The sequence below is a fragment of the Canis lupus genome, chromosome 4 (genome assembly GCF_048164855.1).
Source record: "Canis lupus baileyi chromosome 4, mCanLup2.hap1, whole genome shotgun sequence".
NCBI lineage: Eukaryota > Metazoa > Chordata > Mammalia > Carnivora > Canidae > Canis > Canis lupus.
The window spans coordinates 58,865,405-58,889,172 of record NC_132841.1 but is presented as its reverse complement, the minus strand read 5'-3'; the positions used below and the strand labels follow the sequence as shown (position 1 = coordinate 58,889,172).

The following is a 23,768-nucleotide window of genomic DNA, read 5'->3' as shown; positions in this document are numbered from 1 at the left end:
ACAGACCTGGACCTTCTAGGTCCTCCTCCCTCCCCCACCCCTGCCTGCTTCAACGTCCCTTGGGTACTGTAAGCCCTGTCGTCACGGTGCTGGGGAATCGGAATCGGGGCTGGGAACGCTGCCATCATGCTACAACGGTGCAGAGACACAGCCGTGAGGCAGGAGCCACTGCTGGGCCAGGAGGGCCAGAGGGATGACCTGGGTGGAGGCACATGCCAGGTGGCACTGCAGGCCGCAGGGAGGAGGCTTGCGGGGAGAGCGTGGGGTCTGTTTTACCTAACATCTTTATCCCTTGCATTTTTTCCTTCAGTCGGGAATTCTCCTCCACTAGGCGCTCAAAGGCTGCAGAAGCCTCTCCCAGAGGCACGCCGCCCCCTGGGTCGTAGATCCGGTATGGTCCTCTCCCTTCCATGAGGGTGGCTCAAGCCCTGCCGTGGTGCCCACCTGGCTGCAAGGACAACAGCAGTATGTGAGGGGGCTGGCCAGGCCACTGACGCATCCTAGTCCATCAAGGCCCCCAGAAGGCAGTCCCCATAACCCAGGAGCAAATGCGGCACCTGCGACTGGCCACGGTACAGCAGGGCAGCACAGTCACCTCCTCTGATCTGGACACTGTGTCTCTCTGAAGAGACAACCCAAGAGGAGCATCAGTTTCCGTAAGCAGCCTCACAGCACTGCTGGTTCATTTGGGACAGCAATCCACTAGAAGTGCCACATAAAGTACAAGAAAGAGCAATGGGCTCGGGAGTCAAAAAACCTGAGTTCACGTCCTGTTGGTGGGGTCCAGGACAGGATCCTGCAGCCCCGCAGCCCCAGCGCATAGCTCGGTGAAGCTATAAAGGGAGTGTCCGGTGAACACTTACTGAATGAATAAATGGTCTCACCATTAACTCACTGTGGGATTGTGGGCAGTCCCTGCCCCACTCTGAGGGGAAATGAAAGTCTTACACTAAATCAGTGATCTCTAGACTAAAATGCCTGGGCCCTAAGGGATATGCAAGTCAACCCAATCCAAAGTTTCATTTATATATATATTATCTTTTTTAAATGAAAGAAGAAGAAGAAAAAACCCTGACTAATATTTAATATACTAATTGACACTGTCACCCTCTTCTTCAGCCTCATATTGTGTATGGCCTGTCCCTTCCAGTTCTAATGAACACAGATGAATTTTCCATCCAACCACGATCTACTTGAGCAGCAAGGGTTTTGCATCAATCTGTTCAATTTTGTCCACTTTATTTTGTTTGACTCCACCATGCAAAATGATTTCAGAATTCCAGTTCTGTAACATAGTAGAGAAATGTCCTTCTTCCATTCATTAATTTAGTAAGTTTTTAAAGATTTTATTTATTTATTCATGAGAGACACAGAGAGAGAGACAAAGACATAGGCAGAGGGAGAAGCAGGCTCCATGCAGGGAGCCCTCTGCAGAACTCAACCTCAGGGCCCCAGGATCATGACCTGAGCCGAAGGCAGGCGCTCAGCCACTGAGCCACCCAGGTGTCCCCATTCAGCAAGTATTTATTGAGCATCTACTCTGTGCTAGGTACCAGTCCGGGTGCTGGGAAATGATGAGCAAGTAAGACAGACAAACATCCCTCATGGAGCTCGCATTCTAGTGGTCAAGACAGATGATAGATGGGTAGATAAACATGGTACTCGGGGTGATTAAAACATCTATGGACAGAAATTAAGCAGGGAAGTATGAGGCAGGGACTTCGATTTTAAGTAGAGCTGTCAGGAAAGGCCTCACAGAGAAGGAGGCATTTTAGCAAAGATTCAAAGTAAGCAAAGGAACCAGCCATCTGAGGAAAGTATATTCTAGGCAGAGAGAATAGTTAATGCAAAGGCCCTGAGGTTGAAAAATTGATCCAGCAAAGAGCTGGCCAAGAAGAAAGAGCTCCAAAGGGCTCCACTGGGGGCCTCAACAACCTCCCTCCCAAGATCACCACCCCCAGGGCAAAAACTATTTCAGTCAGGAATCTTCAAGGGTCCCATGAGAATCCACACAGGGCTCACTGGAAGAAAAGAGTGAATAAGGACTCATAATGAGAGCCCCACTGGCCAGGCACCACACCCACCTCTTTGGGGGTACCACCTCAGTGAAGCTGTGTGACAACCCTACGGGCTACGTTATCCTCGCCATGTGAGGAAGGCTCCGTGAGGTGAAGTGACACAGCCAGGATGACAGGGCCAGCATAGGAGAGCCAAGGTACAAATCAGTTGTGCCTAAGAAAGCGAGTTCAATTAGCCCCCTGCTACATTGGCTCTGCTCCCCCAACAAGACTCAGGCCCGAGGGGCGGACAGCGAGTTCCAGCCTGTGGGGTAACACCTATCCAGCTACCAGGTACCCTCTGGGCTGTTTTCCCTGCCTTGCGGCACATGAAATAACAATGATCTTGCCCCGAGGGTCCATGTTACCACGGAATGACAAGGCTGGAGAGAAAATCAATTCCAGAGGAGCGGGGTCCCTCCCCCTCAAAACTGAGAAACAGAAGACGAGCACCCACTTCGAGAGGCACCCACGCCTGGCTGGGCCCCGCAGAAGCAAAGGACAACTGCCCACACGCCCAACACAGCAGTCATCACTTAGTTTAGGGGGGACTTGTTTTCGACTTGAAAAGGTCAAAGTGTCACAGCAGAGCACTGAGAGTACTTAAGTAGACAGTGTGGATAGAGCACTTAGCACGATGACTGATGACCAGCAAGGTGCTCGAAAATGCTGGTAGACGTGAGGGGTGGGGAGCCCTTCCTCCACACTCCCCACGCTCCTCACATGCCTCTCCAACAAAACACTGCCGCCCAGTATGCAATGTGGGTGACTGGTGTAAGCATGTGTGTGCTTGACGGAGAACTTCCTGGAGGAAGGAGCATGCTCCATGCATCTGTCAGCAGCACAGGTCTGGTGTTTGGAAGCTAAGCCAATGACTGAGAGCTCAATGCACAGATGGGGGGGCCGAGGGCTGGGAGAGGCTTACAGCTACTTTTGGTGATAAGTAGCCCCCATGTGTCCTGGATCCTGCTCACCCCTCTACACTCACCCTAAACAGAACTCACCGCTGACTTGATGTGACGTTTTTTACTCTACACCTGGCTTGCCCAGGAGACTGGGAGCGCCATAAGAGCAGGGGCCGAGTCCACCTTGTCCACCAGTCTATCTTCAGAGTGGTCCAGAACAGCCTCTAATCAGAGACACTGAAGGACGAAAGGAGCCAGTGACCTGCCTCTGCCTCCTGAGAGGCCATCCAAAAGCATCCTGAGGGCTTCTCTGGGACCCACTGACCAGTGATACTCTGGACAACCATACACTTCTGGAACCAGCACAGCCATGCTCCCTCTGAGAAGCCCAGACATACAGCCAAGCAACAGGGTAGGATGTGGAATACAGAAACTGAAATCCCACCTCCATGTCCTCTAAACTGTATGATGTTCGGGTTCTTCCTCAGCACTGGGGAAGTAACATGGAAGGGGGCCCGGGAAGCCAAGGAAGGAGCAAGCAGGGCCACTGTCCCCAACCCCAGGCCTGGCAGGCAGAGCTCGGGGCAGGATAAGAGAACAGGCTGCCAGGCAGTAGGCCAACGGAGCCCACACAGAACAGCCTGATGGGAGAAAACCCTCTGGAGCTCAGGGAAGCCATCCGCGGGAGGGCCTGGACTTCTGGGGGGAAGAAACACAAAAACAGAAACAGGGAATTTCCACGTCCCGCTGACCTCATGCCCAGATGGTCAGCGGCAATTCCAGGACGACTGCCGGGCAGACAGGAACTCTCCTGTCAGTGTGCTTTCTAGAACCTTTCCTGAAAAGGGGACTCATTCCCAGGATGACAGAACTGGAAGGGAATCCCCAAGGGCAACAGGATGACCTGTTAGCAGGCACCCAGGGGCCCGCTGAGGGGGGCGCTGCACCACTCTCCCGCCTCCTAGGCAGGCAGCAGAGTGTGTGGAGGGGGCAAAGGGGTGCGGACCCCAGCCCTGCTTGGGGCAGTACCGGAGCTCAGCGCCCAGGCCTCCTGGGCATCAGCTCATCTGACTCTCCATCACGGTGTGAGGGCAGTGAGTCAGGGCCCGGAACAGGAAGATCAAGCTCACCCAACAAGTCAGGATGGAGCTGGAACCAGAAGGTCCTTGCGCGCTCTCTCGCTTCTCTCTCTCTCTCTCTCTCTCTCTCTCTCTCTCTCTCTCTCTCTCTCTCTCGTCTGCCCAGTGCCCTTTCCCTACACTTTCCGCTCCTGGGCTAAGATCCAATGACAACGCAGAGGCCCCACCCCACGTTCTTCCAGGACCTGGCCAGAACCCACGTCCGGCTACAGACCCGCAGGCAACCCACCAGCAGGGGGACACCAGCCCGCCTTCCCATCACAGAGCTCAGCAGAGGGGTGACCAGAGCCCCCACAGCCCGCCCCGGCCCCCTGAGGGGTACCCGCTGGAACCAGACCCAGAGGGGGAGGCCAGGCGGCAACTGCAGGGTGTGAGGATGGAAATGATACCGTTGAACCCAGAGGAGCCAGGGGCCCCACAGAGGAGGAGGTGGCGTGACGAAGTGACAGAAGAGTGGCTGACGGGGAGTGCGGGGGGCAGGAGAGTGGGCTCAAATCGCAACCTCCATCCGAGAAGAGAAGTGAAAGAGGCTGGAGTTGGAACTGAACGGCCATCCCAGCTCCCCACCGAAGAGCCCTGGCCCGTCTGGTGAGCCACGGGCTGGGGCTGGGGCTGGGGCTGGCGCCGGCGGGGGGCTCCGAGGCCCCCAGAGGAGATAAGCTTGCACAGCCTGTAACAGCTGCAAAACGCCCAGTATCTTCCCAAGCTCTGTCTGTCCATTCAATCGCCATAAGTCTCGGGAAGCAGGGAGGGCTGACGTCCGTCTGACAGACGAGGAAACGGAGGGAACGTCCCGGAGCTCGAACTAAGGCCGCTGGGTTCCGGCTGCGCTCCGGGGCAGATGAAGTTCTCCCTGCTGCGGAGGGAGAAGCCTCAGCAGATCTCCGACCGGAGTCGGGGTTCGGGGGGCCCAGGAAGCAGCCAGGGGCCACCTGCGGAGGCAGAGTAGGGGCTGCCCGGGGTGCCAGTGGGGGGGCTGACAGCGGGCAGAAGGGAAGAGGTCTCTAGGAAAGAAGGCCCAGGACAGAAAGTCAGAAGAAGGTGCTGGCATCCTCTCTGCGGCCTTTTAGGGCCACGGGAGAGCCCGGCCACACACTGCACGGTGGTTCCCTCGTGCGCAAAGCGATGACCCTGGGCTGGAGAGAAACCCGGGGATGTCGTGGAGCTGGCCTAAGGACCAAAGGAGACCAAAGCCCCAGGAGCCAGCAGCGAGGCAAGGAAAGAGAGGGGATCCCCCACACTGGGGGCAGTACAGACATGGAGTCGGGAAGACAGGGTCCCCATGTGACGCAGGGTCTGGGGTGAAGCAGGTGAGGCACACGGGACAACACTGAGAGGGTCACTCGAGTGCAGGCACAGGACCTTGAGCAGGAGCCCTCCTCGTGGGAGGCACCCCAGGGGCTTCACCAGTGTCTGCCCCTCCCTGGTCCCAGCCCCGACCCCCTGGAGGTTGCAGGCTTTTTCTGAGCCTCGGCTGCCTCTGCTGCAAAACAGCCCGACCTGCCCTCGGACCAAAGCAATGAAATGCAACAATATGTGTACAGCGGCAAGGGTGTTCTCACTTTCTACTTCTTACTTCCTGATTACTTGATTTACTCAACAAGAAACATATTCATTTTATAATAATAAAATTTCCAAAGTAATAATGATGTGTGTAGAGCACGAAATTAAATGTCTGGCATGCCGTGGGTTCTTGGTAAAAGGTTGGGGCAGCCCCATAACTCTGCCACACTGGTTTAGGGCCGTGTCTTCCTCACTCCCTTCTACTCCCCGCTTTTAATGGAGTTTTTAGGTTCCTTTGCCATCTCGGCAAGTTAGGTTGTGACACCAACTTAATTTCTGGTAACTGCAAAAAGACATTAAGCAGGGACACTGGTACAACCACAGCCAGTGAAGATCCCAGAAGCCGATGGGCTGTGGAACTGCACTCATGAAAGACTGGGAAGCATCTGAGCCTCCTTCTCCTCAACTGTAGATGGGAATATCCTGCAATACTCCCCAGGGGTGACAGGAAGCTATGAAAGCACTTTGTAAACTAAAGTAAAAAATCTCTCCATATTCATACTTTATGATGATCTCCAGCCCTCCCCCGTGACCCCATTGTCAGGAAAACTACGGACCCAGGGCCATCCATCAAAGAGCCCACCTTGAGGGACTCCTAGATGGCTCAGTGGTTGAGGGTCTGCCTTCAGCTCAGGACATGATCCCGGGGTCCTGGGATGTAGTCCCGCACCGGGCTCCGTGCAGAGAGCCTGCTTCTCCCTCTGCCCATGTCTCTGCCTCTCTGTGTGTGTCTCATGAATAAAAAAATAAAATATTTTTTTAAAAAGAGTCCACCCTGGCATCCTCTCCAGTGAGCCAAGGACTTACTTAGTCTGCAACAATTCAGTAATAAAGAGGCTATAGGTGTAGCATGTAATACAAGGAACCAGGCCCAGAGCAAACATCTTCCCCTCACTGGGCCTCAGTTTCCCAAAAGGAGGGGTTTGTATTTGCAACACTGGCAACAATATAATAGAGAGAATCGACTAGAGGATCTTTAGGCCCCTCTAGTTCTGACATTCCAGAAGTTGCCATTAATTATCACCCCTTCCTACAACCTGTTGTCAGACCTCGAGAAGGCTGCTCTCCTCAGCAATAATCCCTAAGGCCCAAGTGGATTCTCCTGAACCAAGAGTCCTCCTACAAGTACTATCGGGGTGGCTTTACCTCCCCCAAGGGCAGTCAGAAACCCGCAGATGGTGTCTGCAGCCCCTCGCTGGGTCCCCCCCACTCCCTAGCATGCACCCTGGCTCCAGCCCAGCTTGAGAAATGTGTCCCTCACACAGCACACATCTCCTCTGTGTCCTCCTTCCTCCCCTCCCTTGCGCTGACTCACCACCGAGAGGGCCTCTGCCTGCAAGACTCAGGCTCCACACCACCTGCCTGGGGACAAGGGGGTGGAAGGAAGCAGACTCAGAGAGGTGAAGTCGCTTGCCTAAAAACACACAGCTGGTGAGTGGTAGAACAAATAATCCAGGCTCAATCTGTGAGACTGCAGTGTCGCTGCCCTCTCCCCTGGCCTGCTCCCCTGAGACAACGGGCTGAAGCTCAGTGGGAGGAAACCAGTCCTGCCGCCTGGCTGGCTGGACCAGACTCCCAAGTTCCCAGCCCCTGCCTCAGTGGATCTCTAATTTGGTATGCAATCAAGTCCCAGTCTGCCTCTGATCACCTGTAGCCACCAGGGCTTAGAGTCTCAGGTGGAAGGAAGCTCAGGGGAAACGCAGTCCTGTGCCGATCCAGTCCCCAGGGGAGCCAAGGGACTCCGATGACCATCTTCAGTGACCCAACTTCCTCCCTAAGGACCCTCCCCTGGGTAGCCAACACTGGCTGCAGTTAGAGTACTCCTAGTTCCACTTCCACCAGCACTTACTCTGCCCTCTGGAGTCCTCTGGAACAAGGAACACGATGTCTCTCTTCTCCAGTTCAGCCCTGAAGACATTTGCAACCTGCAGCATTCTCCTGTAGCTAGTTAGACCCTGTTCCCTATGCTGTTCCTTGAGGGGCTGGCTTGCAGACCCCTCCCTATGCCCTCCCCCACCTCAACCCTCTACCTCTACCTATCTGTAATGGGTCCTAAAACTGAACACAACACTCCAGGTATGGTTCACAAACAGAGGAACTTTCACCTCCACCTTTTTAGGTATTATGTTTCTATTGATGTAGCCTTGCATACATTTTGTTTCTCTTATAGCTGAGTCACTGGCAGCAAAGAATGTCCTTTCTCAATGATGTCAATACCTGCTTACACGTCTGATTAGCTGAGAACAAAGTTCTCTTACAGAGAAGTATGCCCTGAAGTTTTAGTTAACTATAGGGCCAGTGGTTTACCACCCAAATCAGTAATCCTCTACCTAAGAATCTAGAAATGTCTGCGTCACTGCCCACAGGGGCTGAACAAAGATGTGTACTGCCACATGCTTTATAACAGCAGAAATGTCCTAAATGTCCACCAGGGAGGCACTGGTTTAATAAACCACAGTGCACTCACTCATCGGAATGCTATGCAGCCATCAAAAAGAATGGGGCACACTGCTTTGCAATGACATAAAAAGATGTCCACAGAATACCATTAAGGATAAAAAGCCCAAGTATAATAGAATACTAATTTTTTAAGTTTATTATTTTTTCTTTTACTAACCTCTACACCCAGTGTGGGGCTCCAACTTATGACCTAAAGACTGAAAGTCATACGATATTCCAAATGAGCCAGCCAGGCACCCAAGGATACTATTAAAAAAAAACAACACACAACTACATACATGTACATATGTACGTGCATATATATATGTGTATAAAATCATAAATGTGCATAGGATAAGGTCTGGAAACATACACACCAAACGCCTACTAGTAGACAGCTCTAGAGAGGGACCTGGGATAGGGGCTGGAAACAAATGAAACATATATTTCACCTACAAAAATTTAAACTCTTTACAAGGAAATCTAGTCTTATTCCATTGAAAAAATTAACTTAAAAATATAGTGGGGAAAAAAATATATATAGTGGGAGCAGGGTCAGGGGAGAAGAAGAGAGAAGATAGCTTTCAATTTTTACTTTATACCTTTTGTATTCCTTGAGAGTGGCTCTTCCAATGAGAATGTTATTTTGTAACTTTTTAAAAATGGATATTTTAAAATATTTTTTTTAAAATTTAAGTGTCTTGACAAGGTCAGAAGGCACACTGTTGGGGCACCAAATGAGACTGGAGGGCTACAGGCAGGGGTGAGAGCATTATGTACCTGCTTCATAAGGACACACAAGGCTTAGGGATTTGATCATAAAAAAGAAGGAAAAGTCCATGGGGATCTCTGGGTGGCTCCGCAGTTTGGCGCCTGCCTTCGGCCCGGGGCATGATCCTGGAGTCCCGGGATCGAGTCCCAAGTTGGGCTCCTTACATGGAGCCTGCTTCTCCCTCTGCCTGTGTCTCTGCCTCTCTCTGCGTCTCTCATGAATAAATAAATAAAACCTTAAAAAAAAAAAAAAAAAAAAAGAAGTCCAGAAGCAAGTTTTCTAGTCAGGAAAGTCACTGGATGGAGTTGGCAACCTAAGAGAGGATCTGGCTTCAGGAAGGCCAGGGCTGGCCTTGAGGTGATAAAGATGGGAAGAGAAGTAGCAGACTTTGGATACCCATCCTCAACTGGGGAACAAGTACAGAGCTCCCCGCCCACTGCCTGTGGGTCCTCACACCGGGCACACCTGCTCTGCTGGAGAGGAAGCCGAGCCCAGGCAGGTGCAGAGCTTGGCTTGAGGCCACACAATTCCCAAGAGACGCAGCAGAACCCACACCTGATCATCACATCACTGGTCTCACCCTGTACTCCCTGCTGCCAAAAGCTCCCCGAGAAGACAGCCCCAGGAACCCCAGCCCACCTTCCTTCTGCCCCATGCACGCCTCCACTCAGCTCCTGCGATCCACAGGTATACACGCTCCATGCCAGAAGCCGGCTTTCCTCCCAGCAGCTGGGACCTCACCTGGCCCAGAAGGAGGACCCTGACTATCAGCTGTGGGGACACAGGGTACTAGGGTCACCCTTAGACAAAAGGGATGAAGGCTTTGGCTGTCTTTCTGTCTCCCAGTCCCCAATATGCCCAAAGCTGGTTTACCCAAAGAAGGGTTTCTCCAACACTGTAACTGCCCCCTCTAAGGGGGAAGAGGACAACTTTTAAGAATTTCCCCTTCTCTAAATATGGTGAAAGGAGGGCTCATTGGATCCAAATCCTGGTTCTCTGCTCCTTGCCACGTGACCCTGACCTGGCCTCACTTTCCATGTTCTTCCCTATGGAAACGCTGGGAGGACCCACTAGGAGCCACAGAGCTGTTGACCTTAAAATGCCACCCAACAGGTGCCATAGTGGCTACCAAGGGGACAACCAGGCAGGGGTAACACCACTCAAATAAAAGCCAAAGATTTCCTATTCTAGCAGCAAAGGCTGGAGACTCCCTGATGAAGATGAAAACAAATAAATACATGGGGGTAAGTTCACACCAAGGAGTACGATACAACTGTGAAAATGAATGCACTATAGCCACAGATACAAACCAGACCAAATCTCACAAATATAACACTAAGCACAAAGAAGTTGTCGAATACAAAGTTGTACGACAGCATTTAAAGAGTATTATTAAACATACAAAAGAGTACTACCTATTATGTAAGGATGCATTTGTTTATAACAAAACTAGAGACATTTATAAGAGAATAAATGTTAAATTCAGAACACTTGCTACTTCCTGATGGAAGGGAAAGGGAATGATCAAGGAGAAATTTCAGGTGTACAGAAAATGTGTGACTTCTTAAGCCGGGCTGGGTAGGGGCCTGGTGTGCACACGTTGCCCTCCATGTCTGGAAGATTTCTTCATATTTTCTAAAAGTCAGTGTTGCTGTCCTTGGACTCCTGCTCTTCCCAGGGGCTGGGCCAGGGGGAGGGGAGAACACATGCAGAGGCCTAAGTAGGGATGTGGAGGGACCAGGGTTCCTCAGCCCATTGATGAAGCTGGCCACAATGAAGGCCCAGGACGGGCCTGCCAGACAGTGGAAAGTGGAGCAAGCCCTCTCCAGTGTGGGTGGAGACCAAACCAAAGGCCCCTGACTCATGGGACACCCCCCACACCCGCCCTAAAAATACCAGCTCTGACCTCTGAGTATGACTCCTTGGTGACACAACTCCCACAGCACCCCCACCCTCCCCCCGCAACACACACACCATACATCTGCTGGGCCACCCGGTTTGTCCACCCTGTAAGTATTCAAGGGCACAGGGAACAGCTTCAGGGTGAGGTCCCTGGGGAGACAAGAGCTCAGCCCTGCCTGGGGACAAAGAGCCAGCTGCTCCTCAGGCCAGTCATCTGTTCCTTTTGGAAGAGTGACTGTCCTGGGCCAGTCATGGGGGAAAAACATCAAAAACTTCCCACAACTAACAGGCTAAGGTGACTGCCAACGTCCATCTCTGGAGGTTGGGGAGCTCTGCTCCACAGAACAAAGGAAGCTTCTTCGCGCTTTCCCTGTGTCTCCCTTTTGGCAACTCTCCAGAGGGCCCCAGCTACCCTCCCTTCCAAGAGGGACAGGGAAAAGAAAAGCAGGCACTGTGGGCAGGCAGGGTTGCAGCAGCAAGAAAAAGTGGGGATGGAGGGTGGGCACAGAAAGGCCTGGCCCAGTAGGAAGAGCTCAGGACTGGATGGAGCCAGAGAAACGGCAGCCGAGTTACTGGGCAACAGCGTTTTTAGAGCTGAGAGGGAACATTCTAAGACCCCAGCCAGTGCAATCCCTTCATTCTGCAGCTGGGACACCAAAGCCAGCAAAGGAAAAAGGCCTGCCCAAGGCTGCATAGGATGACAGTGACACAGGGGGAAGCAAACCTAGGCCTCCTGCCAGTACACTCTCTTACTGCGCGGCACCACGCCTGCCCTCCCTCCAAGTGGTCAGGTGGGCAATGAGGGAAAAGGGGAGTGAGAAAGGAGGAAGCTGCACCCAGGGGGACCCATGAAAGCTAACCATCCATAACATGGGAAGATGCTGCCTACAAGCTAGAGCACTCCCTGACCCTGGGGATGGGAGTCAAGCCGAGACTGGATGATCATCTGCTGGGGTGCACCCCTACCACTTGTAAGTGTCTGCTTTTCCAAACATGGATGGAAAGACATCTGACACAGAACAAAGGACAATCCATCCAGAGAGGACACAGCGTGGTTCACAGGTGGCAGAGGGGTTAAAGGCAAGTTATCCCAATGCTCGGAAGATGGCACCGTCCCCACCATCTCCTACTGAAATCCCTTGTATGCTCAGGATTGTCATCACTCATGAGATCAGCAGCTAGCACTGACTGGTTGCCAGCAGCAGCCCTGTGCTGTCTCATTAATTCACAGCACTGGAGAAGATAGTGGCGACATCAGAGAACCTTACAGATGAGGGAGAGGGGCCACACCCACTCAAGTGAGCCAAACTTTGAAGCACACGCTCTCCACCAGAGGTTCCCAAAGTGTGCCACAAAGCAGCATGGCCACCACCCACTGGATGGAGCCCCTCTGGGGACACAGTCATATATGTGTTTGACAAGCCACTCAGGTGCTTCACATGTGTGCTTGTTTGTCAACCAACTGCTCTAATCACTTCCCGATGCTGCACACAGGGAGAAACCACAACTTCTCTGCCCGGCAGTAAAAGACCTTAGGGTTTTTCCGGGTCCAGCTGGTCAGCTCTCCCAACCCAGCAGAGCCTTACCTCAAATCCTCTATCCAGTCTACTAAGTTCCAGAAGGTGCTCAGGCCCCACTCTGCACTCACCATCTTTCTAGAGCCTGGCCTTGGAGTCACCCCCTCTACCAGGAAGCCCCCCGACTACCTGCTGCCCCCAATTGTTCTGTACTCCAGTGAGACTTATGCCAGGCACCTGCAGGCACATAATGCCCTCCACATGAATCAAAGATTTATTTTAATTTTTTTTTGGATTTTATTTATTTATTCATGAGAGACACAGAGAGAGGCAGAGACATAGGCAGAGGGAGAAGCAGGCTCCATGCAGGGAGCCTGATGTGGGACTCGATCCTGGGACTCCAGGATCACACCCTGGGCCAAAGGCAGATGCTAAACCACTTAGCCACCCAGGCGTCCCACATAATGCCTTCCAGATCACATTCAGAGCACAATTTCTCTCCATTCCACTACAAGTTCCTAGAGAGCCAGGTGCATAGTTCCTATGTACCTGGCATCATGTTCCTCTGCAAGCACTGGCCACAAAGGCAATCAGGAAAAATTTGCTGGCTATGAGAAAGAAAAAAAAAACCCTTGGGGAGCAAGTTCTGGTTCTCAACCTGACATTGCCACTACCTCCTAGGATAAGTACCTTCCCATCTCTTGGCCTCAGTTCCCCTCATCTGTGAAATGCACCCTTATTCTAGTTTCTTCTATTCTACTCATCCATTGAACAAACCCAGGAGAGCTTTACCTCAAACACTCTTATCTTGTATCAGGGATGCACATGCACCAAAGTGGTCCCTGCTCTCACCCTTGTACTCCAGGAAAAGAGAAAGGCAACAAACAAGGAAACACTAAACATTATTATATTCTAGGCACTAAGTTCTATACATATACTTTCTCATTTGCAAATAAACAAGATTATTTCAGAGCATGATGAGTGTATAAAAACATAATAGTAATATGACAGAAAGTGAAAAAAGGGGCCACTTTGCATAGAAAGGTCAGGGAAGGCCCCTCAAAGGAGGTGACATTTGAGCTGAGACTTAACAGTTCAGGAAGAACCAGCCATGTAAAAAAAAAATGGGAAAGGTGTTCCAGGCGGGAGGAACAGCACATACAAAGGCCTCAAGTCAAGAACAAGCTTGGCACATTGGAAAGAAAAAAAAAAAAAACAAAAAACAAAAGCAGGCTGCCGTGGCTAAACTGCAGTGCAAGCAGAAACTACCCAGTAGTATTCAGAGAGACAGACAGATAACCTCCTACAATTGTGAGGTGCTCAAATCAGGTCGGCCCGACTCACCCCAGGACATCCGGGCCCCAACTCATAGGCAGCATTAGGGGTAAGGGTATGAGTCAGACCCCACAGCTTCCTGGGGCCCCAAAAGACCTGCTGTGGACATAGGGGCAGCTACCACCCTTCAGCATGAGAGCCTCACCATACCCACAGGACCCCCTTGGGTGGGGGAAAACAGGATCACAGAAGTATAAGGAATACAGAACACTCACAACTGTAGCTCCCAGGGGGACATGATCAAGTGCTTCCATGAAGTGCCAGTTCCTGATTACATTATTTTCCCAGGACACAGAGGGGACAGAAATCGTGGTCAGTGGAAAGGGAACAGGGCTATACTATTCAAGGCTTACTGATCTTGGCCAAGTCTTAATCTTTGTGGGCCTCAATTTCCTCATTTGAGAATTGAGGCTACTGTTAGTGACTATCTCCTAGGGTTGTTGAAAGATTAAATGAGATACTGAATGTAAAGCACTGTGCCTAGCACAGGTAAGTGTTCATTAAGTGTATGCTGTCATTACTGCTCTCGGTTTTTCACTGTCTCAGTTCTGTCTGCTGTAAAATAAAGATATTAATACAATACAAGATTCTTATGCCTTTGTACCAATCAATATTCCAGCCTCCTAATACAATATCCATGATTAGGAGTAAAGAAAAAAAAAATGAGAGTCGTCTTTTCTGACCTCTCAACAGATGCTGAATTCCCCTCTATCATACCCTACTGCTTGGAAAATACGTGCTGATTAAATTCTACTTTGGTGATACTGTGAAGTTAAAATGATGCATTAGGAATCCACAGATTTCTCTGTACCGTCATTCTGCAAAGGGGGTGGGGTGGATGTTGCTGATTCCTCAGCATCATCCACAAACCACCCCCAATCAAAACAAAATCTCTCACCCGGTCACACAAAATTCACGCCCACTTCCATACACACAGTTAATGAAGGTATAATGGGATCACTTCCAAATGCACCATCACACACACACACACACACACACACACACACACACAAATGTCCTACAGTGGAAAATTCACCCATATATAGAAACATCACACCCCAAATCACTCCCAGAAGTTCACTACACACAGCTACCCTGCAGGCACATGCACACAAATGTTGAAAAGAAACCGTATAGCTGGAACTCTAGAGCCAAATACCAGGGTTCGAATCCCGACTTTGCAACTCCCTAGCCGTGTGACCCCCAATCTCCAAGCGCCTCGGTTTCCTCAACTGTAAAGTGGGGATGATAATAATACTCATTTAAAGAAAGATGTCAGCACTGCAAGACTTTAACACACGCAGAGTTTAGATCCGCACTTGGAAAGCGGCCAACACCTTATGATTTTCCCCTTCACCCCGTGCGCCCCCTGCTCCCGAGGGGTCCCGCACCTCCCGCCCCCCCCCCCCCCCGCACCCGGCCCGGCCGCAGTGCGCAGGCGCGCCGCCGCCCTCCCTCCGCGCGGGGCAGGGACGCGCCGCCGCCGGGGCCGCGGAGCCGAGCAGCGCCGTCCCCCGCGCAGGCCCCGCCGCCCGCCCCTGCCGCCCGCCCCGCCCCGCCCCGGCCGCCCGCGTACCTGCGCGTGGGGCCCGGGCACACGCCGCCCCGCTCTCCGCGTCCAGCCCCGGTCCCGGCCTGGCCCTCCAGCGCTCGGCTGACTCGGGGCCGGGGCGGGGGAGCGCGCCGGGGACGAGGAAGTGCCGGGGGCGGGGCCGCCCGGCCCCTGGGAAAGTCCCCGGCGATTGACAGGCCGGCCGGCCAATGGCGCTGCGCCCTCGGGGCGGGCCGGCCGCGGCGGGGGGGGCGCCGCGAGGTAAACAGCCGCAGCCCGGAGGCCCGGAGCCCCCTCCCTCCCCGCCCGCCCGCCCCGCCCGGCCCGCGGCCTCCGGGGCGCCCCTCTCCCCGCGCTCCCGCGGAAGCCCGGAGCCCGCCACGCGGCCGGAATTGCAGAGCGGAGCGAGCCGCCGAGACCCCCTCCCTTCCTCGCCGCCCGGGGAGCCTTGCCCTGGGGCACGTGAACGTCGGGAGCTGAGCCGCAGCGCCGGCCCAGGGCTCTCCCGGGCAACTCCGCACAGCTCCCAGGAAGTCGTGCTGCAGGGAATCCCTAAAGAACTTTTTTTTTTTAAGATTTATTTATTTATTTATTCATGATAGAGAGAGAGAGAGAGAGAGAGAGAGAGAGGCAGAGACACAGGCAGAGGGAGAAGCAGGCTCCCTGCAGGGAGCCCGACGCTGGACTCGGTCCTGGGGTCAAAGGCAGGCGCTAAGCCGCCGAGCCACCCAGGGATCCCCTCCCTAAAGAGCTTTTTGTGCATACTTACTGCCCCCCCCAGACCCTGCAAGCATTTTGCAGGCATTACATTATGTCTTTCACTGGGCCATCCTAGTGAAATGGGTTTGTCCCCTTGTTTACCGTAAATAAATCTAACAGGCCCGAGAGGTTAGTGGACAGTAAGTGGCGGAACCAAGATTCAAACCCGCAAGTGGGCAAATCCAGAGGCGGCCTCCCACCCTGTCGGCATATTTGTGAGCCAGATCATCCGAAGAGTTGTGGGATTTCCCAGACCCTTAAGGAGCAGCTTGGTTTAACCGTGAGGAACGCTTTCTCTGGTCTCTTTTTAAGCCCGTCATTTTTTTTTTTAAAGAGAGTTTTAATTTCAAAAAGTAGAAGGACCTGTACTGGAGATAAGGGACAGCTCTTTAAATGGGGGTAAATAGAGCTTTATGAAAAACCTATTGCCAAAGATTCACTTCCCCAGAGCTGATAAAACCTTAGTCATTGACAGGTCCTCATGCTCAGAATAGATTTTGAGAGCTCATTCCTCCAGGCCCTCATTTTTGGAGAGATCTCACAATCAACTGTGACTGAAAAGACACACATTCACCGCTACCCAGGTAGAAATCTAACCCCAGGATTCTCCTCAGACTTTGTGACTTCAGTTGCTTCAAAGGTGTCCTCAAATTCTGGGATTCCTTGAGTTACTTCAAAAGTGTTACCAAATTCTCAAAACAATATTAATTCTGGTTCGTTTTAATTATGAAAAGAAGTACTCATATACTCTGATTTTAAAGGGGTGGGGGGATGCAAAGACCAAGCAAAGCACCTTTGAGTGTCCCCAAAGGGGGAGGGTATGGAAGGATTAGAAACTGGGGCTGGTTCACAGGCAGCTCCCAGGCATCACTCTTACCCATTAGGCCTCCCCAAATCGGTTTTCTTTCTGCTCTTTGTCAGCAGTTCCCAATTTGCCTCCTCTGGAATGCTATCTTCCTAAGCTCAACCGAAGTCTTCTCCTGAACACTGAAATATATTTTAAAAACATGTAGCGTCTCCAACTATTTGCATTTTGTTTCCCAACTATTTCAGCTGTTTTTGTAAGACGTCTGACCTTCGAAAGTTAGGCAAATAGCTTCACCCCTTAACATCCCTGATGACCCCTGGATGGTCTTGTTGGACAGTGCTCTGGTATGACATGAAAAGTTCACATAGTCTTTTTTTTTTTTTTTTTTTTTTGCCTGATTCCCTATTTTGGGATAATTTTTCTTAACACAACATATGAGGAAACTTAGCTCTTCAAAGTCATGACCACACCCACCCCTTTCAAGTCTTAGTTTGAATTCAGAACTTCCTGGCATGTTAGAAGCCATGGAGACAGACCATTGTTCTTATTCCCCTCTTTGATATATAGGTAAACTGAGGCCTAAATAAAGTAAACGATTCCTTCAGGGCTACACACATTGAATGATACCACCACGGTTGGAACCCAGGACCTTGGTTTCCAGGCATATGTGCTCTTTCCACTGCACCATGTTGTCTTTCCAGTGTCATGATTTTTCCTACAGAAACTCAATGCTCGTTATGAACACAGGCTATGGATTTAGCTAATTGGGTTCTAACCCCTACTCAACCACTTGCTACCTGGGTGGTCTCCCTAAGCCTCAGTTCCTCCCTGAAAAATGGAGAAAATTGTATCTTACCCCTGATCATGGGGATAAATGAGATAATGCAAGTAAAGCCCAAAGCTTGGCACACAGTAGGCATTTGAGAAATGAGAGTGGTGTATACACATGGATCGCAGGCCCCTGACAGAACTTCACTGGTAAACCCAGGAATGCCCCCCTCCCTAAGTTCCATATCACCATCCACATCCTCTATAGGCCTCTAGACCCTGAAAGGGTGGGAAATAGGCCACCTAGCCTGGTACCCCCTGCCACCCCTGCATCTGGAAGAAGATGTGCAAGCCAGGAGCTGAGTGACTCAGGCAGCTGGAAACTTCTTGCTCTTCCAGAGTGACAACAAGCACCTGCATAAAGCCCCACCTGGGAGAAGAATCAAAGGCCTATGTTTTGTTTTATTTTGTTTTAGTTTTAAACCATGCAACTTCCCTATCTCCTTTCCGCCACTCCCTCCCTCGGTGCCACCTCCGCTAAAGATGCTCCAAAGATAGACCTACGTCCACATTTGGAGGAAATAGAAAACATACCAAAAATTCACCTGTAACTGACTGAACTTTAAATCAAGTGCCTAAAAAGGCATGGAGGCAGCATATTAAAAACATTAAGAAGGATCCCTGGGTGGCGCAGCGGTTTGGCGCCTGCCTTTGGCCCAGGGCGCGATCCTGGAGACCCGGGATCGAATCCCATGTCGGGCTCCCGGTGCATGGAGCCTGCTTCTCCTTCTGCCTGTGTCTCTGCCTCTCTGTCTCTCTCTCTCTGTGTGACTATCATGAATAAATGAATAAAATCTTAAAAAAAAAAAAAAAAAACATTAAGAGGTAACATTTACAGAGCATTTGCCGTATGCTAGGTCAGCACTTTGACATAACACGGTATCTCCCAACCACCCTGAGGTCATTAACACTGTCATCCCCATTTCACAGATGAAACTGGGGCTTTGAGGTATTAGATGACTTGCCCAAGGTCTTATATTAGCAACAAGTCCTAAATTCTTTCCCCTCTTAAGCCTTATGCTTATGCAGTCTTGCCAGCCAGTGAGACAGAGCTCAAAATGCTTGTCCTTAAAGCCTTGTTTAGAAATGATCAGACCCAGCCCTTCTCTCATAGGAATAAAGCCATCGAGGGCCAGAGAGGGGTAGGGACTTGCAGGAGGTCTTACAGTGAGTTTGTGATTAGTATTGAGGGCTAGAGCCCATAGCTCCTGCTCCTAGAGCATTGCTATCTCCACACACCCCACTGGTGGGAAGTGGAGCTTCTAAAGCCAACAAGCTCAGCCTCACTCTATTAGGTGAATTTGTGAGTTAGGGTCTTGGCTAAAGGTGAATGAAACTCAAGGTGAGCAGCTAATGAATTAGGAAAAGAGAGATCCCAGCTCTGGGTCCCTTCCTTCCATCCAGTCTTCCATCTCCATAGCCTGAGGCAATCTGGGGAATACAAAACCCATGGTGGATTCTAGGTGCTTTTCGATATTATGTGTGCACACAAGAGAGAGATTTTAGTGATAGTTAAATGAGAAATGCATGTCAAGCACATGATGTTGACTGAAATTGTAGTAGGTAATCATATTTTTTGATAAGAAATAAATAAGTGAGCAGAACCTATGTATGGTCCCTGTTTCCCACCCTTGGCCTCAGAAGCATTTTTAATTCTCTCTACCTCCCCAATCACTGCATGAGGGATGGATCGCCAGCTCTGAGCTAGAAGTTTTCATGTCCATTAGGCACCTTAAGGTAAATTAAACCATATCAGACTCACAATTTGCCCCTCCTTAAGAATATGCATGCCATGTAAGGGTTAAGGTACGGGCTCTGGAGTCATAGAGATCTGGGTTCAGGCCACAGCCCTGCCCTTACATCTTATATTCCCTCTCTGCCTGTTTCTTCACCAGTAACTCGAAGGGCAGAGTCCAATGCTGAGTGGAGAGGAAGAATGAGGTGCCACAGGGCCTGGAATGAGTTAAAGGCAGCAAAGCCCAGGGCCCAGAGCTATGGAGGAACTTGCCCTAGACCTCCCAAAGTGTTCTCAGAAGAACCAGGCCTAGGAGGCATTTCTCCCGATTTTTTCTCCAGGGTCTTTCCTGTTTGCCTCTTCTCCCTCCCAGCTGTTTCCGCTGCTGCCCTGGGCCTGCCAGCTTCACTAGGGTTTCTAGGACGCCACTGGTGAAGAGGAAAGAGCCAAGTGACTCTGGGGGAAATTCCCGGCCTCAGAGCATATGTGGCCAGGCACCTCCCACGGTTCCCGGGAGCCCCAGGCTTCCCCTAGTCCACCTCCTCTCCCTCTGGCCTCCCTGTCTTTAGATCAGGCTGTCCAGCCAGATCTAAGTTTGGATCCAAGCTTGCTCCTTGTCATCCTCCTGGAAGTGGGGAGCGGGCAACCAAGCCCAGCCCCTGAGGGAGGCAGCCCCACGGGAAACAGGCATTTCCTAATCCTGGGAAGCCCTGACAGGGCCCAGAGAGCAATCCTCCTACAGCCTCACCCCGTGTCCTTTCTCATACTCCCTCTTCCAGGGTCCCTCCACTTCTCCCTCCATTCTTCTCTGGCCCAGAAGCTGCTGTGACAGTGACTTGGTCTCTCTACTCCTTGCCCCTCCTAGCCAGGGACTTCCCTGGGCTGGGCCTCTGACCAGCTCTGGAAAATCAGGACCGCTTTTGATTAACAAGGAGGCCACCTTACCACTGTCTGGCAACCCACTCCCAGTGCCTCAGACCCTCTATCAAAGCTTCAACCACAGAAGGGTCCAGCCAGCCCTAGGAGGAAAGCAGGTGGGGACAGCCCTCCCTAGATCCATTTGCTCCGGCGCTGAGGAGGGTCCCAGCCCTCCATCATGTTCCCAAGGGAGGCAGAGCTAGACTCCCACCTGGTCTCTTCCTACCTAGCTGTAGACCACTAAAGTGCCCAATAAACATGCACACACCTACCCTCAAAAACTCACATTCACACACAGACACATGCATTCACATAATGACCCAGACACTCACAGACACACTGGCAAACCCACAGATGTGCTTGCAAACTTGTACTCACACGGACATACACATGTATGCCTCAACAGACCTGACACATGCCCACAAACATAGACAGACGCACATTCTCACATCAACACAAATCCACATTCACACTGGTGAACCTAAATCCCTTCCCTTCAAGGAAGGATAAGACAAAACTAGACTTTTCTTTCCCTTTGGAAAAACTAGCAGCGACTAGAAAGAAAAACACTGGCTGAGGAAGGGGCAAGAAGGGGAGGGCAGGAAGAGGAAATAAGAAATGGAGGGAGAGAGGCAAGAGGAGAATGAGGCCAGGCAAGGAGGTAGAGAGGCCCAGAGCCCAAGCCCTGGTGGGGGGAGAGGGAACCGGCCCAAGGGAGCAGCCAAGGCCAGCTGGCAGGAAAGTAGGAAGCCAGGTGGTTCTTGGTGCAGAGCTGGGGGGTGATCTGGTGGCCCTGGCACCCTTGTGCAGTGAGCCCTCACCTCTTTCCTGCCCCCCCTTCCCCCTGCCATTGGGCTGAGGCACTTACCTGGGGCAGGAGAAGACAAGGGTGGGTGCAGCGGGGGCTGCCACCCTGCGAAGGCTCAGCGCTCACTGTGCTTCTGCAGGAAGGAGGGCTGGGCTGGGCTGACTTTTAGGCAGGAGGGGAATTCCCCGAGATGGAGGAGCCAGCCGCCAGGCAGCCCCACAAGGCCCAGCTGAGGCCCCATCCTGCCCCCTGGCAGAGCACAGGGCCCTTGTCAGTTCCACCTGTCACTTCCCAGACTATCACTTGTCAAGCATTCCGGGGAAGGGGAGGGAGTTCTGGGGAGGAGCTGGAAGCCCGATGATTCTGTGGCTGGAACGGGAAAGGGGCAGGAGCAACCTGGTCTGCCCACCCTGCCCCACCCCCAGGCTCTCCCAAAGACCACTAATTCCTCCTTTGCCAAAGGTGGGGGATTCCAGCCCCCAGGGCCCTCAGGAAACTGCCAGATGCCCAGCCCACATTCTCCACCCCCCATTCCTAATCCATCTGTTTCCATTTAGTGTCTGTGGACTCTCCACAGGGAAGGAAAAGCCCATCCCTTCCCTCTGTGCTGGGTCTCAATTTGGTGTCAAGTGGGGGCCTTAGTGACCTACCCACCAAGAAGCAGCCCAGCTCTACACTAACCAGCTGGTTCTCTGGAGCCTCACTTCCCCCTCTGGAGCTTCAGTGATTCCCCCTGCTGTAAAAAGGGAATAATGAGTCCTGCTGGGCCTGTGTCCTATGGTGGTAATTAAAACAGAGTGATTTGCAGACATCAAAACTATTGAGTACGTTACAAACATAAGATTTTAGTTCATTACCCACAGCAAAGGTGCTTGGGGAGGGGATGGGCTGGCTCTGGATGAGCTGGTGTGAGCTGATGAGCTGACCTTTCTTGATCATTTCAGGTTCTGGAATTTCTTTGTTCTTAACGGCAACTTTATAGACCACTGAGGATACAGGAATGGACAAGTCAGACCCACTTCCTGTCCACTCAGAGGTCACAGACTCTGGGGCTGCCCTGTCTAGTATGGTAGCCATAAGCCACCCATGGCTATTTAAAAATAAATTAGTTAAAATTAAATAAATTAATAACTCAGTTCCTCAGTAATGCTAGCCATATTTCAAATGCTCAGTGGCCACGTGTGGCTATCACCATAGGCTTTACATGTATAGAACATTTCCATCATCACAGAAAATTCTATTGCATAGCATTCCTCTTGGGGCTATAGGCTAACAGGTAATTATAATGAAGTGTGGTAGAGATGTGTTATGACAGGAGGAGCATGGGGAGCTCCAGGGCCTGGTCAGGGGAGCATCTAGTCAGGATCTGGGGATCTGGGAAGTCTTCCTGAGACTTCAGCTGAGAGCTGAAAGCAGCCAAGTAAGAGCACAAGGAAGAGTGTTCTTGGCAAAGGGAATAGAATATGCAAAGAGAGAAAACATTCAGGGAACTGAAAATTGTTCACTCTGAGTGGAGCTTGGAGTTTGAAGCAAGGGGGAAGTAAGAGAGATGGGCCGGGAGAAACAAGCAAGGCCAGGTCACAAGAGGCCATACTCAGTTGAGCAGGGAGTTGGGAGGTGGAGGATAGGAGGTGAGAGATGGGGAGAGTCCACGGAATCCCATCCTCTGCTGCTTCTGCATCCTTCAGATTGGAACTCCATGGGGAATGCTAGAGAGACCTCCTGGCCCAACAGATGAGGAAGTGAAGGCCAGACAGGGGAAGTGCCTTTCCAAGTGAGTAAACAAAGGGACTTCCTGACTCCTGGTCCAGTGCTCTTTCCCACACTGCACTTGGTCCCTTGGTCACACTGGCCACTTCTTAAATGTCCAATAGCCACGTGTGGCAAGTGCCTACCATACCAGACTGTGCAGATATGTCCATCAACACAGAGAGTTCCATAGGACCAGCAGCACCAGTCCTTGAGCTAGATCAGGTGCAAAGGATGATACACTTCCCTGCACAGAGACCCTTTTCTCTGCAGGGAGTAAAAATACATCTCAGCTGACTGCATCAGGTGCTCTGTCTCTGCCCTCTTAACAGCAGCTTGCAGGGCCTCTCTCAGCCATGTCCCCAACGGGGCAGAAACAGGCACTGGGGATGGTGGCAGGACTCGATTTCAGGGAGAAAGATTTTGTCCCTGGCTCCCTGTGGGAAGCCTCCTGGTGGCCTAGGAGGCCATCTGGGTCAACCAGAGCCTTCTGTGGAACTGAAGAATGTCCCTTCCTTGAGGAAACTTTGTTTCAGATTCCTCATCAGTATAGTGTGTAATTCAGCCCTAACGTTCCCAGATTGCAATATTCCCTCTAAATGTGATATTTTTGCTGCACAGGCTACAGTAGTCATCAGATCTCTGTGATTTCACAAAGCCTTGCTTGGACTGGTTCCTGCTCATGACATCTTAAACGGTGGAAGGACTTTGAAGGGCTGAGGAGGCTCAAGGCACTGGACCCACATGAATTGGAATCTCCAGTTAGGAATGCTTGGGGATCCCTGGGTTGGCTGTCTTGCACATCCCGGGGGAAGATCAGCTCTGGGCTCTCTGTACTGAAAAGCTGAGCACAATTAGCTTCTCCCACCTTCTCTCTCACCTCTTCTTCTTCCAGCCATGGAGTCCCTGCAATTGCCTTCCTTATTCAGGCCGTGGGATGGACATCGAGGAGGAAGAGGCCCTTGGACTATGTATCAGAGGA

At 51.6% G+C, this 23,768-nt stretch overlaps 1 protein-coding gene across 5 annotated transcripts in view; it reads right to left on the bottom strand.

The window, feature by feature from the left end:
- Positions 1-21,335, bottom strand: part of TNIP1 (TNFAIP3 interacting protein 1) — a 49,307-nt gene extending 27,972 nt beyond the window's left edge. For 2 of the 5 annotated variants that reach the window (XM_072824456.1, XM_072824459.1), the window contains exons 1-2: positions 15,206-15,343; positions 277-448 (exon numbers count right to left, since the gene is read on the bottom strand). In XM_072824456.1, the coding sequence (XP_072680557.1) occupies positions 277-412 (136 nt within the window). In that variant the 5' untranslated portion in view covers positions 413-448; positions 15,206-15,343. Of the gene's footprint in view, positions 1-276; positions 449-15,205; positions 15,344-21,097 lie in introns of those variants that run through there. The other 3 variants (XM_072824458.1, XM_072824461.1, XM_072824460.1) reach the window with 3 other exon arrangements.
- Between the last annotated feature and the right edge of the window lie 2,433 nt (positions 21,336-23,768).